This window comes from Salmo salar, chromosome ssa05, assembly GCF_905237065.1.
Source record: "Salmo salar chromosome ssa05, Ssal_v3.1, whole genome shotgun sequence".
NCBI classification, from domain to species: Eukaryota; Metazoa; Chordata; class Actinopteri; order Salmoniformes; family Salmonidae; genus Salmo; species Salmo salar.
In genome coordinates this window covers 36,585,933-36,604,037 of record NC_059446.1, presented here as the reverse complement: position 1 = coordinate 36,604,037, position 18,105 = coordinate 36,585,933, and the positions used below count along the sequence as shown (strand labels likewise).

The 18,105-nt window shown below is 43.2% G+C and overlaps 2 protein-coding genes across 15 annotated transcripts in view; both read right to left on the bottom strand.

The window, feature by feature from the left end:
- LOC106604750 (ensconsin) overlaps positions 1–14,647 on the bottom strand; it is a 35,791-nt gene extending 21,144 nt beyond the window's left edge. For 13 of the 14 annotated variants that reach the window (XM_014199731.2, XM_014199732.2, XM_014199736.2 and 10 more), the window contains exons 1-5: positions 14,500–14,647; positions 2,520–2,642; positions 1,802–1,882; positions 1,282–1,445; positions 305–413 (exon numbers count right to left, since the gene is read on the bottom strand). In XM_014199731.2, coding sequence (XP_014055206.2) covers positions 305–413; positions 1,282–1,445; positions 1,802–1,882; positions 2,520–2,642; positions 14,500–14,545 — 523 coding nt within the window. In that variant the 5' untranslated portion in view covers positions 14,546–14,647. Of the gene's footprint in view, positions 1–304; positions 414–1,281; positions 1,446–1,801; positions 1,883–2,519; positions 2,643–11,492; positions 11,713–14,499 lie in introns of those variants that run through there. The other variant, XM_045718130.1, reaches the window with a different exon arrangement.
- A 2,438-nt stretch (positions 14,648–17,085) lies between these two features.
- Positions 17,086–18,105, bottom strand: part of LOC106604611 (uncharacterized) — a 1,958-nt gene continuing 938 nt past the window's right edge. Inside the window, exons 3-5 of the mRNA XM_045719413.1 lie at positions 17,947–18,094; positions 17,794–17,833; positions 17,086–17,551 (exon numbers count right to left, since the gene is read on the bottom strand). Coding sequence (XP_045575369.1) covers positions 17,256–17,551; positions 17,794–17,833; positions 17,947–18,094 — 484 coding nt within the window. The 3' untranslated portion in view covers positions 17,086–17,255. The remainder of the gene's footprint in view (positions 17,552–17,793; positions 17,834–17,946; positions 18,095–18,105) is intronic.

Below are 18,105 nucleotides of genomic sequence, written 5' to 3'. Positions count from 1 at the left end.
AGGCATTCAGACTTCAAAAGAAAACATAGAAAATGTTGAGAAATGTCATTAAGCGAGCCTTGGACATACGCAGAACATATACCAATACCTAATCAACATAACTCCAGCTGACAGCAAACCAATAACGAGCCAGTCGCTGTGAGGATGAGTCAGCAAGTTTTAACCAACCTGTGTTTTTCAGCATCCGCTGTCAGACAAACAGGAAACCATAAATCCTTACACACATGCTTGTGTCCTGTACACTTAGCAGTCCTATGCATATGGTATAGAGCAGAGTGGAATGGTACGGAGGAGGATTCCTTACCGGATCGGTTGTCTGATTCTGAGAGTCCTCCCCAAGACCACCTCTTCTGCCTTTGCTCCACTCTCTGGCTGCGCTCCAGGGTCCGCCGCATCACCGCCTCATAGTGCTCCTGCAGCACAGAGGGAGAGAGAGAAGGGGAGAGATAGAGGGGGAAGGGGGGGGGGGGGGAGTGGAGGAATGCAAAGTCATTCACATGACAAAGTAATACTCCGGGTCTCCCAAACCCAAATAAACAGGGTCGAAGGGATAATGATGACAATATGAGCCTATGTCCCAGAATGAGGTGAGTCGGTAACTCAAAGAGAAATGCCGTTTTCAGTCTGACAATAACAGTTCACTACAATATGATCATAGTGAAACAAGAGGGGGTGATGACAACGTTAGATAATGTGATATTAGACAAAGCCAAATTGTCTGCTCTACTTTGAAGCAAAGATTAATATCCCTGTAATATGTTTTAAACGATTCAGTCCTTCATCTTGAATACCAACACTACATTGTTCTGGGGTGGTAGAGTTGCATTTGTCTGCTTAGCAGTGGTGCAAAGCAACAGGTCACTAGTGCCAATCAGGCTGGAATAAGAAGACTGAGGGAATGAGTTTCCTGCAGCAGACGCCCATGAAAAGCAGCAAAAACAGGAGACGGTTTCATTCATAACAGTAACAAAGTACGCATCCTTTCCTGAAGTCGTTCACTCATGCTCTAACAGAGACATAGCATTAACTCTGCCAATTAGGCTACACCATAAAATCCCATGAACCTGAGCAGTGAAAATAGTCAACTCGTGATAGCTGCACATCTGATTAGTCACTGCAGTTCAACCGTCCCAATTCAAATACATTTCCACTTACTATGGATATTGACATGCTCCAGTTTAGTGTACACATTTACGCCATTGGCTACACAAATAGTCTACAAAACAAGAGCTGTATCTGTAGCGCCGCCCTGGTGTTGAGGAGGACCACAGGGACCCGTACCTTCTCTTCCTCCTGTTTCTGCTTCCTTTTCTCCTCCACAGCCGAGCGTCTCTGCTCCTCCTTCCTGCGCTGCTCGTCCAACTTCTTCTGGCGCTCCTCCATCTGACGCTCCACCTGTAGCTTGGCCTTACGCTCTCTCTCCAGGATCTGAGAGTCCTTCGCAGCTGGATAGGCGTGGGTGTGTGTGTTTAGGTGTGGCGTGTGTGTGCACGCCGTGTGAAGAGAAAACGGGAAAACACATTGGTTTGTTTACTTTGTGACCAGCCCAGTGGTCAAAATCATCACCCAATTAAATCTCCCAGTAAAGTCCCACTACATAGAAGGCATTTCCTGTCTCAACAGGAACTTGTAATGTATGCACTTGTGTATGTTGCTAATCCAATGAGTAGATAAGGAATGAAATGGCCCATTAAAGAGAATGGTGTACAGGCCGGACTCCTGAGAGCTTAGCTAATAGAATGTGTTGATGGATTATGACCAACCCATAGAAATGGACCCACCATTCAGACTGAGCTCTTACCTTGCTGCCTATCGGCCTCCTCTCGTCTCTCCTTTGCCACTCGAAGCCGGTCGTCTATCCTTAGTGCAGCACCATCAATGACTGCATGCACACAGATATGCACATAAGTGTGTACACACACACACACGACACACACACACACAGTGGAAATAGTGTGGGCATGGGCAGAGAATCAGTGGTGGATTATGATGTGCTGCAGGGTCACCGTGAGTTAATCACCTGACAGGTAGATGTGCTCATCATGAATGACATTAATGCCCTTTGAGTCATTACCTTATTACTGCAACAGTTGACAGCACTGTTTATGCGGCATTAAGCCACAATGACATGGCGGTGTGACGTGTGAGTGATAAGTGTCACTCATTATAACCCAGGTAACAGACAATGAGATGTGTAGTTAAAAGCCTGTATGAGATAAGGAATATAATATATAAAAGCCTGTGGCTACTTGGCAATGAATTACAGGTAGGCCTAATTTGTGACTACTGAGCCATCGTCATGTTTACCACATGGTTAATGTCATCAAACATTAGCTAAGACTCCACACTGGAACTCTGGCAGAGGCTATGGGAGAGACATACGAGTCGTTCTGATGGTGGGTGTGTATACGTTCGTGTAGGCCTAGGCTATAGGTACGCATAATATATGCATATGAATGTAACCGGTTTGTTTGTTTGTTTGTGTGTGACAATGCAGAAGGCTGGGGATATTTTGTTACCTGGCCGGGGAGACTTCGCTGCAGTGGTGTTGGGCGGTGCGTTTGCTTTTGCAGGGGATGCAAGTACTGGGCTGTTCCCTGCTAGGCTGCGCCGCTCCTCTGCCTGCGCCTGCGCAGTTGCAGCTAAAGAAACACACACACACAGAGCGAGAGAGAGAGAGAGAAATTCAGGTCACGCTGTCTAGAATAGCATGATGAAATGTCTAATGAAATGAAAATGCCTTTGGAATAACGAGCTGCTGAGCAGTCTAGAGCAGGTGGTTCTCTGTGCTTTGTTTGTCCTCCATAGGAATGCATGTTCTAGAGAGATCCAGAGGAATTAAAACTACAGAACAATCCAGCTATTCAGCCTCCCCCTGCCCCCTCTCATCAACGGTCAGCCAGGCTGCTGTCCACTGGGCTCTGTGAAACTCTCGAAACGCCCAGTTCCCAGCATTCAAGTGACCACCCTATGCAGACATCCCTGGATTTTAAAGGATCAGATGAGGAACACTTTAGTGTAGGGGTAAGGGTTAAAATGTTGGTTTCAGACTTGGAGAAATGACTAAAAAAAACAGAGGCCTAGACCTCCATAGGGCACATCAGAGAGCCCCACTCAGCATGGCCAAAATGTCTCCATTCAAAGTTGTAACCTATTGCTATAGGGGCCTCTCTATATTAAGCCTATCACGGCAGCCAAGGCATTAAGCCGGCAGGGGGGAAAAGAGAGGAGGAGAGAGGGAGGAAGTGGAGAGAACGTGATCAACAGCTGAGCCCTGGTAGCAGCCCTTTCCTCGGACGTGAAAATGTGTGTGTGTCAGCAGTGGTGGAAAAAGTACCCAATTGTCATACTTCGAGTAAAAGTTAAAAGATAACTTAATAGAAAATGACTCAAGCAAACCAGATGGCATTTTCTAGCTTTTTTTAATTGACGGATAGCCAGGGGCACACTTCAACACTCAGACATCACTTACAAACAAAGCCTTTGTGTTTAGTGAGTCCGCCAGATCAGAGGCAGTAGGGATGACCAGGGATGTTCTCTTGATAAGTGTGTGAATTGGACCATTTTCTGTCCCGCTAAGCATTTAAAATGTAACGAGTACTTTTGGGTGTCAGGGAAAATGTATGGCGTAAAAAGGACATTATTTTCTTTAGGAATGTAGTGAAGTAAAGTACAGATATCCCCAAAAAACTCCTTAAGTAGCACTTTGAAATATTTTTTATTTAAGTAGTTTACACCGCTGTGTCAGGAGCATTGTGAGACTGCTGACAGAGGGGTCGTCATGTGATAGCACTCTGGCTGCTGATCAAGCTCAAGCCAATAGTCTGAAATAGCCTCCAGACTCCTGTCCTTCATGATCGCCACTGATAAGTGGAAGGACAGGTTGGAATTTTCAACTGCTGCTTCGGTGATGCTCCATCTGGTTAGATTATAGATTGTGAAGGGAAGAATACAGGAAAGGAGACTGCAAAAAGAGTCCCTTTCAGACTGTTGGAGAACAAAGTCAACACAAAACCGGTCCCCTCTCACTGCTCTTTATGATGTCACATGCAAACAATAATGTTAGTGCAACAGAAAGGAACCGTGATCCTTACTTCCCACAGCACCTCTGCCTCTCCCTACCTGTCTGCATTGAGACAGTAGGTGACAATAGGGGAGTGGTGGTGAAGAAGGCTCTCCTTACAAGAAGTGACCCTGACAGTACACTGTGTTCACTGCCATGCTTTGTGTCATACTGTTTTCTGCTGAGTGGGATGACCGGGAGCGGGAGTGCATATTACAGAAAAGCTCATATGGAGGAAGAGAATCTGCAGGAGAAAAACTCAGCCGGATATGAACACAAAACAAAGGCAGGTTATCAGCGAGTGGAAACTCAATCAGGAACATAAAGTGGACTGTAGAAGAGGACTATGTTACAGCGCTTTAGCATTACATTAGCCCATATCAGTGTGCTTCTGGAGAGAACACCTCAAACAATGACAGACAATGGAGCTCAAGGTTCAATGCTCCTCCACTCCCAATATTACTGGAACAGATGTGTATCTTTAGCCATTGGTCTTCACAGACTAGAGCAATAGGATGTAGTCAATAGGACAAAAAAACAAAAATAAAAAACAGAATGACGCCGGAGGGGGATGGCTGCCGTTTTATGGGCTCCTAACCAATTGTGCTATTTTGTGTGCTTTTTCGCATTGTTTGTAACTTATTTTGTACATAATGTTGTTGCGAACGTCTCTTAGGACCGAAAAGAGCTTCTGGATATCAGAACACCGATTACTCACCTCAAAAGATTTTTTTCTTTAATGAGTCGGACGCGAAGGCTATAATGTTGCTCCCAGATAGGCCCAAATCCTAGGGATGCACGATATACCGGTAAGCACATCGGAATCGGCCAATATTAGCTAAAAAAAAAGCCAACATCGGCCCGATGTATAGTTTAACGCCAATGTGCAAAACCGATGTCAAAGCTGACGTGCATACCTATATAACGTAAAGGCGCCATGAAAAATACAGCGCTACACAGAACAAAAGCAGAAAAATACTGCAGCGTACACTTCCAACAACTAAACAAGTTCAAGTCGAGCAGTCTTTTGAAAGAATAAGAAAATTTTTACGAGACAACTCCAAGATAATGGAATTCATTGTCCTTGAAATCAACCGTTCGCTGTCGTGGATGATGTTGGCTTGCACCGACTTGTCGAGCACCGGTACACACTACCAAGTATGCGCTATTTTTCAGATGTTGCCCTACCAGAGTTACATAGTATTGTTGAAACGCTACATCTATGAGCTACTTGTTATGGGTGTCACTGCCATTAGCTTCACAACTGACATTTGGACCAGCGATGTCAGCCCCATGAGCATGCTGAGTCTGAACGCACAGTGGGTCAACGAGGATTTCGTAATAAGGAAAGCCGTATTGCATGTTCAAGAATGTGCTGGTTCTCATACAGCTGCTGCCATTTCAATGGCATTGGAGAACATGTTTGAAACATGAACACTCCTAGCTCCATTCAAACAACCGACTCGAGAAATAAGCTCAACCGCGTCTGCAGCAGACGTGATACCCTCTGTCAAAACTGTCGACACATACCGTGGGGTTAAAACTTTCAAAAGTACTCTACAAGAGGCTGTGAACAAGCGATTTGCTGGAATTCTGAGCCTCTGTACTGTGTTGCCACCATGTTCGATGCTAGGTACAAGGACAGCTACTTTGAAGCAGACAAGAAACAAGGTTTACGTGAAATGTTAGAGAACCAGACACAGTGGCAGTGCGCACCGAGGAAGAGAGGCCACAGACAGACAGAGCTGAAACTTCACTGTTTAACATGTATGATGAAATCCTGGTTGAGACGGAACAAATGAACAATGAAACAGCACAGCAAGTGAAATAAATATGTTTTGATTATGTTTTACTGGTAATGGGGACATACGCAAATGTCAACAAAATAACCTTTTGGTCAATGTGTGTGTAACTATTTAACTGTACTAGAATGCTTAAAAAGGCCTCCACAATTTTTTTTATATTGGTGAAGTTTTTTGGCAAGGAAAATATCGTCCAAAAATTTAATATCGGTGCATCTTTACTAGCTACCTAGGGTTAGCTAGCAAATCAGAGTTGAAACAAACAAGCTAGCTAGCATGAATTTTAGCTGGCTAAGTTATATTGAAAGCTAGCTAGCTACATCATTCCAAACCGGTCATCTGGTTTGCTTGGTTAGCTAGCTAATAGCCAATGCCATTGCAAGCAAGGTATGAATTAAGCTAGCTAGCCAGTTATGCTAGCGACGACGCTAACCATTTAGCTAGCTAGCGGACGTCAGCATACATGGCTCTGAGTCTGGCTGGCACTGGCAGGAGTATCGGGTAACTAGCTAGCAACATTAGCAACGGCAGCTGCAGTCTCATTTTGGCTACCTAGCAACATGACAAGGTCTCATTTCTGAAGGCAGTGGAAACAATTTGAGCTAGCCCAACCTGGGTTGACTTCAAAGTGCCAATGGAAACAGGTCTTTAGTGATTCCCTGATTCTTTACTTGTCCAAAAGTTCAAGTCACTTTCCCCCCTCCCTCAAAAAAGGTATTTAAAACCCATGATGCAAGGACCCACTTTACAAAATAAATTACTCTCTTTTTTTTTTACCATGGAGAATCAGACAAAAATGGCTCTGCCCATTGGCTTCTTTGAATATTCAAGACTCTCAAAATACAACACCGCCCCTTTAACACTCTTCTGGAGGATGGTTGGCCACTCTTGGTAACCCATAAAATATTGCAATATAACAATTAAAAGCAAAACGTACGTCTTTTTTTATTTTTATTTTATTTTTAAATCCCTCCAGGGCGCGAAATTAAGGTCGTCCCAGGGATGATAAATGTGTCTAGGACACACACACATATATATATATATATATATATATATATAAAAATAAAAATAGTTCAGGGACGACAGATCCAAAATTCATACAACCACTGCATATCAAAACATTTTCAAAAGCAATGAGGCTGATGCAACAGATCAGACAGTTTAGCTTAAAATGTTGATGAAGTTGTATTTCTTCATATTATAACTTCAGAAATGTGTACATGGCTGTAGGCTATGCATGAAGGTTCCAAAATGCAATTAGCCAAAAACACTTATCATCAAAAGCGCATCGCGATTTGCGATTTGTGTTATTTATTGAAACTTGTCCAGTTGGACAACTTAAAGAGATACTTCGGGATTTGGCAATGAGGCCCTTTATCTACTTCTCCAGAGGCAGATGAACTCGTGGATACCATTTGCTAGCAGATACCAATACATTGCGCTAACTCTAGTTAGCATAGGCTCGCGAAACTACCTCCAACTTCCTTCATACTGGACAGAGGCATAAAGATGGTATCCACGAGTTCATCTGACTCGGAAGTAGATAAAGTATCCCTTTATATCTATATTCTTCTTGTCCGACATTTTACTTTTTACTTGACATGAGAACAAACATTAATGTTGAGCCCTGAAACAGTATCAATATTTTTCATGCAGGTCATCATGGATGAATGACTGTCTGCTGCTAACCCCACAGGAAGTGGAGGTCAGTTTACTGTTCCTCTCCTCAAATCAAGTTTTTTCCCCCGCCACATGTTTCGTAAACAACAGATCTGTACACACACTGAAATTCTTACTTATGGGCCCATCCCAACAATGGAGAGAGAAAAGACAAATATGAAGGAAAAACACGCAATAAAAGTCATAATAGATACACAATGAGTAACGATAAATTAGATATATAGCAGGGGTACTAATACCGAGTCGATGTGCAGGGGTACGAGGTATCGCGTCACTGGGTGGGAATCCCAGGTTAAGTGATTTAAAAAGTGGATGAAAAGGAGTTCTAATGAATGACCGATAGCATTCATAAGCTTATGCACTAGTTAGCCAACCCACTGCCTCTGTAGAAGCTGAGGGGTACTTTGATTCCTGCTCAGTATTCAAATACACATTTGGGGTTAACAATTAAGTAGTGACGTGTGTCTCATGAGCTGCCGACAATATAAACATCCATCTTTCCATTAGGGGAGAGAAACACAGGTGGAGGGAAATTAGATTAACTTTAGCAAATACACAGCTCTTGGATATACCAAATAAGGGGGGGGGGGGGAAAGATATAATCCAAGTCTGTGCAGATATTCATAAATCATCCACAAAACGAAGTTACCCTCACATCGACTTAAAGTGACTCTTACAACACTATTCATCTGGTGTCCTCCTCGCCCTGCCAAGGCTTAGGCAGCTCTGTCGCATGGCAACTGTTGCTGAGCGAGGCAGATTAGAGCTTGAGAGACCAGACAAGGGTTTATATCTCGCTCACTGTCAACCGAAGCCTCAATTCACACTAATTCCAAGCGCAGTGCCAAAGAGAACTGAAAAAATATTAAGGGTTAATCCACCCTGAACAGTGTTAGTGTTACATTAAACTATTTTTGTTAACAAATGGTTTCATTTTGGCGTTATAGCATGATTGGTAGAAACATGTGAAAATAGTTTTTGGAAATCTGTTGCAGCTCAAGTCTACTACAAAACCCACAATGCAATGCTCTCTCTGGGCTGGCTAGCTAAAAAACATAGATACACACAATAATACCAAAGTCAAAGCATGTGAAGTAGCTACCTACTGTAAAAATCGGCTAAACTGCACTATCAATTTAGAAGTCTCTCTCCGAGTTCAACTTGCATTTCATCTCTGCCCAGAGAGCATTTCATCTCTGCCCAGAGAACATTTCTTTCCCACAGAGTTACTCTTGAGGAGATGGGGAAACTCCATTAGAATTGTATTAACACCCATTGTGTATGTTGCCCATGCATCGTCAATGGGCTGCGCGGTGCATTCTGGGACAAGGAGAGCCCTCCTTTAAGGAGTGAATGGGAATCAATTGGGTGCTAGCTCAAAAACCAAACATTGGCATGCATTTTGTGAACAATTACAACATTGCAAAATAGACTCATATCCTCACTTTCAGAAGGGATTGCGTGACAATTAGCTTAGCAACCGCATTAGGTGAATGTGATGAGTCGCCAGTCAGTTTGGTGGGGCGTTTTTCCATATATTGCCCAATGGGATACCCATCTCCTTTCTGTTACATCTTCGTTTCCCCACAGACACAGCGACATGGTACTTGGAGAAACGTAGTTCAATAATTTGGTACACTGTTTAGATTGAGCACATCTAAGCAAAATATATACTTTGTCATGACAATATAAATGGATGGATGTGTTCTAGACAAGTATGCCCATACCAACTATTGGTGGATTTGGCGATCTGGAATTCAGGTAATTGTTTTAAGTGTTATGAAATGTGATAGTGTGTGGTACCCCATCACCAGAGACGAGAATGATGTAGCTATGACACGTTCCTACATGATTTCCTGACTTTCACAGACGGACCACTTAGAAGTTAAATCATGGGGCCATTTTTTATTTTACCCAAATAATGCTCCTCCACTCCCAATATTACTGGAATAGATGTGTATCTTTAGCCATTGGTCTTTACAGTGTAGCTCAATAGGAGGTAGTCAATAAGAGGACAAAACTAACACGGCAAACAAAGCTACAGCAATATATTAGTGAACCAGCCTTAATGATCACCTGCTTGTGTGATAGCGTGATTAGGCCTTGGTGTAGCCTGCCCTAGCAGACACAGTAAAGAGCAGGCCGAGGATATCATTACAGAATGTGAAAAAGGAGACACCATCCTTCAATCCACTCAAAAAAAGGAGGGCAGTGGGCAAATAGTGGGGACGCTCCATTACGATGGACGCAAATAACAGTACACCACATCAACATTAATGTCCCTGGTTACACCCACCTATGGTCCAGTCCATACCCATTAACCCTACTACTACCACCCCTTCAGAATGTTGATACCATACATTTTTCAAAGACAATATTAGTCAGAGACCATGCATTGATCCTGGTATTTCTCTCCATATGTGTTGACGTAATGTAGAACTGAAAGAGCCAGGTGTCCCAGGGCTCTACAGTGTGACCATGTTAAAATTTAGGAGCACCAGTGCGCCTAGAAAAGTGAAGGATTCTACATTTCTTTGTGTGTGCACCTAAAATGTTTCAACTTAGGTGCCCACGGCATCCTTGTAAAAAGGTCAACATAGAGCCCTGTGTCCTTGTGCACACTGTGAGAGAAGAGCTGACGAGGGGAGGAAGAGGGCACCTGCACCCATCTCTCCATCACTATGGAGATTTGCGTCGATAAGCATACATTAAACCTGAATGGGCTGGCTGCAGAAAATCAGACAGACTGACGCAGCACAAAGCCAGACAAGAACGTGGGTAGTGTTTTTTTTTTTACACCAGAAGTCAATGGGGACTGTGTGAATGTATTAAGGAAACCCATTAGGATGCACAACAGATTTGCCTGCCTAGCCTATGTCCACAACTAAAACACTATCCTTTGAAAACATAACCTACTTTTTCCTGCATCAGATGTTAGAGGACATTCCATTTTATATAGCATATGCTTGCTAGCTGCGGAGGCGCCACATTGCTGCGATAGGAGGAAACTCCTTAACCGATTAGTCTGTAGTACGTAACTTATCCTATTAGGCAGTTAGGATATAGTACAGGAACAGCTTTGAACAGAGCTCTCTATAAATCACACGCAACATAGTAAATAGACTGGCAAACGACGGGTTGGTTGTTTAGCAACAAAACCGACATGCGCAACTATTGGGCAAAATCATACAAGGTTGGCTTAGATTGTTGACATGTAAAGCATTATATTTTCAATAAACATTGGAGACAAACATTTGCACAATGATCACTTGTCTTTAAAATACGTTGTTAGTGACAGTTGTTGGTTAGATAGAAAGCTATTTTTTTTTTGCCATAATAGCATTGACATGAAATCTGTCAAAATACATCAGAACAAGACATGGTATCAAGAACAAGATTTAACTAGTTTAAACGAGTCACTTACAATTCCCCACATGGCAGTTTCGTGTCATTGTTGCTATCTGTCCATCCAGAATCACAACAATACACAGACTTCTTCCCCATTGAAGCGTGCGCATAATTTCACATTGTCAGCTAACCCATCTATATTGATTAGGCTATCTAGGCTAGGAAATATCCCCCAGGCAGAGCTGTTAGGGGAGGCAGAAGAGACCACTCATCAGAGGGCTCCTGTCTTGGAAGAGGCCAGTCAATGGTCATAAACAGGAAGCAGGCCAGTCTGCACTAACATGCAGCTGCAGTTATGTTCACAGACGGCCAAAACCACCAGTATCCAACCAGCAAATGCCTAACTTCAAAGCACTATGGGTAATGCACACCAATGAGCACTTGTATAACAGTATGAGGCATAAGGGTACTCAGATATCCACCCGACTTCATAAGCCCTTATTCTTCACAATAAACTGAGAACATTGGTTCACTGCTAAAGAAGACCCATGCTGACTGACCTGGTGCCTCCTATCCAAATCACCACCCACCACACATACCAGTCAGACGACAAGAGTAAGTTCAGTGGGTCAGCAAAGTTGTTCCAACACTCGCGCTCCCTCTCTCCAGGACCCGGCTGCAGCAGCAACAGGCTGGGTGTTACTTGGTTGGCAGGAAGTGCAGTACTGCAGATGCCTGGAGTGGAATGTGTCCACACGGTCTAACAATGACAGCCTTCAGTGGGCACAACTGTGATGAGGGCACGCACACACACAGCAGATCTTGTCCAGGAGAACTGGGGACACATTCACTCAAGAGCTAAGCCTGGGCTATTTCCAGAGCCACCGGGATGATGATACGTCAGCGACAGCACCATTCTCACTGGCTAATGAGAGAATGCCCTGACCAGAGCTTGGCTCCTTAGGGTTCACACAAGGACTGTCCCAGGTGTGGACATACATCACATTTCATCAATATAACTCATGGTGGGCCAACAAGCACAATTGAGTGGATAGGCTAGTAGGTTCAATGCTTATACAGTCCACTGATTCAAAGCCAAATCTATGAACTAGGCCCATCTATCCTTTTTAGTGTGTCACTTACTACTCTATACAGTCAAAATGAGAGGGCGATGGACTGGCTTCTTATTCAAATAATGTTGTCCACATTTGCTTCTCAAATCTTTCCACTGTGCCGAAAGGAGAGGGCCTTTTGCATGAGTAAGCACATCCATGATCGTTAACTGCAACACAATCAGTTCTTATTCACCCTATAAAAAAATAAAAAAAAGAAGAGTTGACCTGCCTGGGGCACATTTCTCTCTGTGCTGTAATGCCTGGTGAGGAACCAAACTGTGTTCTTGACTGGGGCTCTGCCATTTCACTGACTAGCGGGTCATGACCTCAACTTAGTGTTAACCTCCTGCAGAAGGCAGAGATGACAGGATCTCCTCCTAGCCGTTTCACTGCTACAAGCGACTGCACCAAATAAGGCTTGTCAATTTCCTCCTTTGGGTCAGTCACAGCGATTCAGAAATATTGATCAAGCTTTTGATTCTGCAGCCCAGGCAGAGCCAGGATTCAGATAGCCTTGCTGGGATTTGAGTCCCAGGCATCTGATCTGCACTCAAGGTCTGAATGCCCAGTTCGATACACAAGCTCACATTCTTGTGGAGATTTTAAGGCTGGACTAGATTCCAGCCATTATTTTGTTAGCCTTCCTATGTCCAAATGTTGGGGGAACCTCTACAAAGTCAGGGCAGTTGGGATGTTCAAACATCCCCTCATCACCCTCTAGGCTAGATTGCATTTCACTGGAAAATACTTCCACAAAGCCACAAAAATTAGTGTGGATATAACTTTCAGAGTGAAAATAGTGAATGGGAATGATGATGAAAAGTTATGGTCTACTTTCAGAAACCCCTTCGCCACAAGGAAAAATGCACACCCAATCTGTGTTATGTTGGGGGCACACCAAATCCTACAGCTTGAGTCAAAACAAACGGGGCATTCAGACCTTCTGACGTAGACCCAGTGAGCATTTGGCTGCCACTCAGGAAGTGGCCGCAGAAGAGATAAAAGGAATGGACGAGGGACATTGAAATTACAGCCGTTATAGAGGAGTAAAAGACAGAAAAAGTGTTGGTTTAAACAGCAATTTTCAACCACTCAAGAAACAACCCTTTATCACTCACTGCATCCATGAAAACTAGCTGTAACTGGACAGTCTTATCCTCCATCAGCAGCTATGTGGGCTTGTTGTTCAGTGTCTGTGTGGAACTCAGTGCAAAACCAGTTTAGAGTTATGTAGCTAGCTAGCTTGTCAAGACCATTTTTGACCAAGGCCATGATTACACTATTCTAGTCACTCATCTAACTTTTGAACCATATGGTAGAGACATAGGGTTTGGATTACTGCAATTCTCTATTGAATGGACATATCTTTATACAACTTGAATGAAATACTAATTTTATGGGTGAACACCTTAGCATCTGTCACATATAAACAATGTGAGTACAGTAGACAAATGTGTTTTACTTGGAGAGAATGTTCACTGCTTGATTCCCGCTTGAATGCTAGCTAGCTAACAGGCCAAGACAATTGATGTTGTAACGTTAGCTAGCTAAACTTAGCTAACAGTTACATACAGCCAAGTAGGAAAACTGCTGCCTAGACAAATAAATATGGTTAGCTAACTAACGTTAGCACTTTGCTCAGCTACCCTGATAATTTAATTTTAAAAAGTATAACTTGCTGGCCTTCCCAGATTCAATCTTATTAGACAAGTTATCTACCTAACGTTAGCTAGTAAACTAGTTAGTCAGCCAGCCAGAAACCACCGTTTGCTACTTTTCATACAAAATGGCTAGGTATCTAAAGTTAGCTTACTAGTTAACGGTAGGACTTGGGAGTCAAAGATGGGCATGACGTTAGTCAGAAAGTAAACACTTGAGGCTGGCTAGTTAAGTGTATACACAAATCAGACAACTATGTTAAATGGACAAATAAGTTAGGTAAAAGCTAACTAGTTAGCCAAATATTTCAAAAAAAAAGTTCACATATGTATGGCGCCAGACATCAGCGCGCAGATGTGTCAAACGGTCATGAAATCAATTTCGGATCAAACGATTGGTTGTCGTTCTGCTACTACGGTAACGTTAACTCTGTAAATTTAGGTGTTTAATTGCAGTTCACAATAAATAAAACTAACTTTAATTGAAACATGCCGAACGTTGTACCAAATATAATGGCGTGGTTATGGTAGCCAGCCAAGTTACATTACAGTGCAAAATAAATGACCCGGTAAACTATAATTTTGATGTAGCCATTCCGCTAGCTAGTAGTAGCTTGGACATACAGCGATCAAACTAGCCCCGGAGGGGATCAGACTACCAACCCGAGCACATTGTCAACGGATAGCTACGGCTTACTAGCCACAAAACATGTTCAAAATGAGTAGCTAGGTTACCGGTAGCAGGGTCACTTAGCAAACAACCAAGAGCAATTTCGACTTAATAAAATACATTTGGCACATCAATATTTAGTTATGCCATGTGTTTTTCTTACCCATTTGAGCTCGCAACTCTTTCAGAGACGTTGCACCCTCCGCCATTTCTATGAAGTTTTCCTTCTCTATTTTTTTTATGGCACATTACCCAGAGACGCGCATAATCCGCGGGTACGTGGACATCCAAGTAAAACAAGGGAACGAGCCAATAATAGGCAATAGCGTCACCTAGCGTGAGAATTTATGGTTGACAGTAGACAACTGTTGCTTATCGTGTATTTTGACATGTTGATGGTGAAATCCTTTCAAAGCACAGATTATGGAATGATAATGTATGCATGTTTTATTCCAATGGAAGTTTAATTAGAACACAGGTGGTAAGTAATATTAGGCCTCCCGAGTGGCGCCACAGTCTAAGGCACTGCATCGCAGTGCAGGATGCGTCACTACAGTCCCTGGTTTGAATCCAGGCTGTATCACATCCGGCCGTGGTTGGGAGTACCATAGGGCAGCGCACAATTCGCCCGGCGTCGTCCGGGTTTGGTTGGAGTAGGCCGTCATTGAAAATAAGAATATGTTCTTAACTGACTTGCCTAGTTAAATAAAGGTTACATTTAATATATATTGTTTTGTATAAACATTATATGTATTGCTGTCATAGCATAAATACAAAGTCTCCTTGAGGACTTACCTTATGGAGAAAGCTGGAGAGTCTGAGGAGATTTTGCTGCAGTGGTGAACCAACCCCTCCCATATAGAAAACATGTTCTCCCTATTTCCATCCAACACTAATGCTTCTGTCCTACCCCATCTCACATGCCTTAGCCAGCGGGCCCTCATTAATTTTACATGGAAAACAGGGAGAAACATGACACTGTGGGTTCAGTTACACTGCCCTGAATGATACAGAAGAGCCCCATGTTATTTAACACTCTGACCACCATCACAAATAATGGAAGTGGTTGTGAGATGTTGGGCCAGTATACCTATAACATACTATAAACCCCACAATGGTATATTTGTCATGGGTTCACAGCCTGCCGTTTACATACTATTTGATGGTTAATGATGACGTCTCTGTGCTTTGCATCCTGTGATTCGGATGACAAAGTCATCTCTCTAGGTCACATTACAATGCTGACTATTCACACCTTATGCAAACAAATGATACCATTCTGTCTTATGCAACAGAAAGGAGTTCAACGGTATTACATATGTAATGGCTATACATTCAATGGGTTAATTTAACCAAATGTGTACAAGCAATGGCAGTTTATAGCCCAAAAGAAATCACGTTTCAAACTGTCAAGTTCTGTTCCATTTTGCTTGATTAAACCAACATTGACATAATTGGTACCATATAACAAGCCGTCCGTCAGTCCCACTTTTTAACAATGAATTGCAGAACTAGTGCATTATCCAAGAGTATAATTTCAAACTCTGCACCATACTGGTGTCCCTTTCCCATGGTGTGACATAACATGCTGAGACTTTATGTCTCTATAATTTCCATGGTGTCATGGAAATTATTCAGACCCCTTGACTTTTTCCACATTTTGTTACATTACAGCCTTATTCATCAATCTATTCATCAATCTACACACAATACCCAATAATGACAAAGCAAAAACAGGTTTTATAAAATAAATAAGCATTCAGACCCTTTGCTATGAGACTCAAAATTGAGCTCAGGTGCATCTTGTTTCCATTGATCATCCTTGAGATGTTTCTACAACTTGATTGGAGTCAACCTGTGGTAAATTCAATTGAATGGACATGATTTAGAAAGGCACATACCTGTCTATACAAGGTCCCACAGTTGACAGTGCATGTCAAAGCAAAAACCAAGCCATGAGGTCGAAGGAACTGTCCGTAGAGCGAGACAAGATTGTGTCGAGGCACAGATCTGTGGAAGGGTACCAAAACATTTCTGCAGCATTGAAGGTCTCCAAGAACACAGTGGACCATCATTCTTAGATGGAAGAAGTTTGCAACCATCAAGACTCTTTCTAGAGCTGGCTGCCAGGCCAAACTGATCAATCGGGGGAGAAGGGCCTTGGTCAGGGAGGTGATGGTCACTCTGACAGAGCTCCACAGCATCACGCTGTGGGGATGTTTCTCAGCGGCAGGGACTGGGAGACTAGTCAGGATCGAGGGAAAGATGAACGGCGCAAAGTACAGAGAGATCCTTGATGAAACCTGCTCCAAAACGTTCAGGACGTCAGCGCTCATGACCTTCCAACAAGGTTCACCTTCCAACAGGACAACGACCCTAAGCACACAGCCAAGACAACCCAGGAGTGGCTTGGGGATAAGTCTCTGAATATCCTTGAATGGCCCAGCCAGAGCCCGGACTTGAACCCGATTTAACATATCTGGAGAGACTTGAAAATAGCTGTGCAGCGACATTCCCAATCCAACTTGACAGAGCTTGAGAGCATCTGTAGAGAAGAATGGAAGAAACTCCCCAAATACAGGTGTACCAAGCTTGTAGCGTCAAACCCAAGAAGACTTGAGGCTACAATTGCTGCCAAAGCGGCTTCAACAAAGTACAGAGTAAAAGGTCTGAATACTTATGTAAATGTGATATTTCAGTTGTTATTATTATTTAATGTTTTTTGAGGAAAAAATCTAAATACCTGTTTTTGCTTTGTCGGTATGGAGTATTGTGTTTAGATTGATAAGGGAAAAAAAAATTTAATCCATTTTAGAATAAGGCTGTAACGTAACAAAAAGTGGAAAAAGTCAAGGAGCCTGAATACTTTCCGAATGCACTGTATGCCACACAGGCCAAGGTGGGATTGGCAACATGTCCCTAGGGCCTGGATGTCTCTGTGTGATTGGCCACCAGACCACGGTGTATCCTAGCAACAACGTCAGGGCGGGGCAGGAGGGCGGCGGCCTGGGCCAGTTGGGGCAGTAGGATGTAGGTGGAGGTGCGCAGGTATTGGAAGAGATCCTGGAAGCCATGGAGGTTAGAAAGGACCTCAGGGGTGACACCCAGGGAATAGCCCAGCCTTCTCACCCCGCTGCCCCGGCCACAGCCCCCTGAGTCCAGCAGCAGAGACAGGTCCTGGACTGTGTCATAGTTTAGCTCCTCTAGACTCTGACCTGGACCAGCACAAGAAGACTAGGAGTTCAGTGTCAGTCAATGACATAAATATTGGTGTAAGCACTGTAATAGAGACTTGTCAGTCAACACCCAAACCGTGGAAACACAAAAAGTCAACCTGATATCAGTTTCTGAAAACATTTGGTTGTATATTCATATGAAAATTAAAGAGCATGAATTGATTGAATTGATCAATCTCACCCTCAACATCACTTGTTCGACATGGGAGAGCCTACCATACCTTGAGAAACTGTGCAGATTTCCAACAGTTTTTGTTCCATCTACAAATGAAAAGTGGAGTGAGTTAGACTAATTATAAGAATTTCCTAGTGTCTCTTAATTTATAATAGATCATTATTCATTAGAAATTGAAAACACAAAGCACATGCAATACCTCCTCTGGTGTGTGACAGTGTCCTCTCTGATCCTCCCAGGGGGTGTCTTCACCTCCATGTTGAAGGGATGGCTTGATGTTGGTGGTGACATTGATGACAATAGAGGTGGGATGTACTTCACCCTCATGGCTGAGTGAGCTTAGGCATCTTATTGGTGG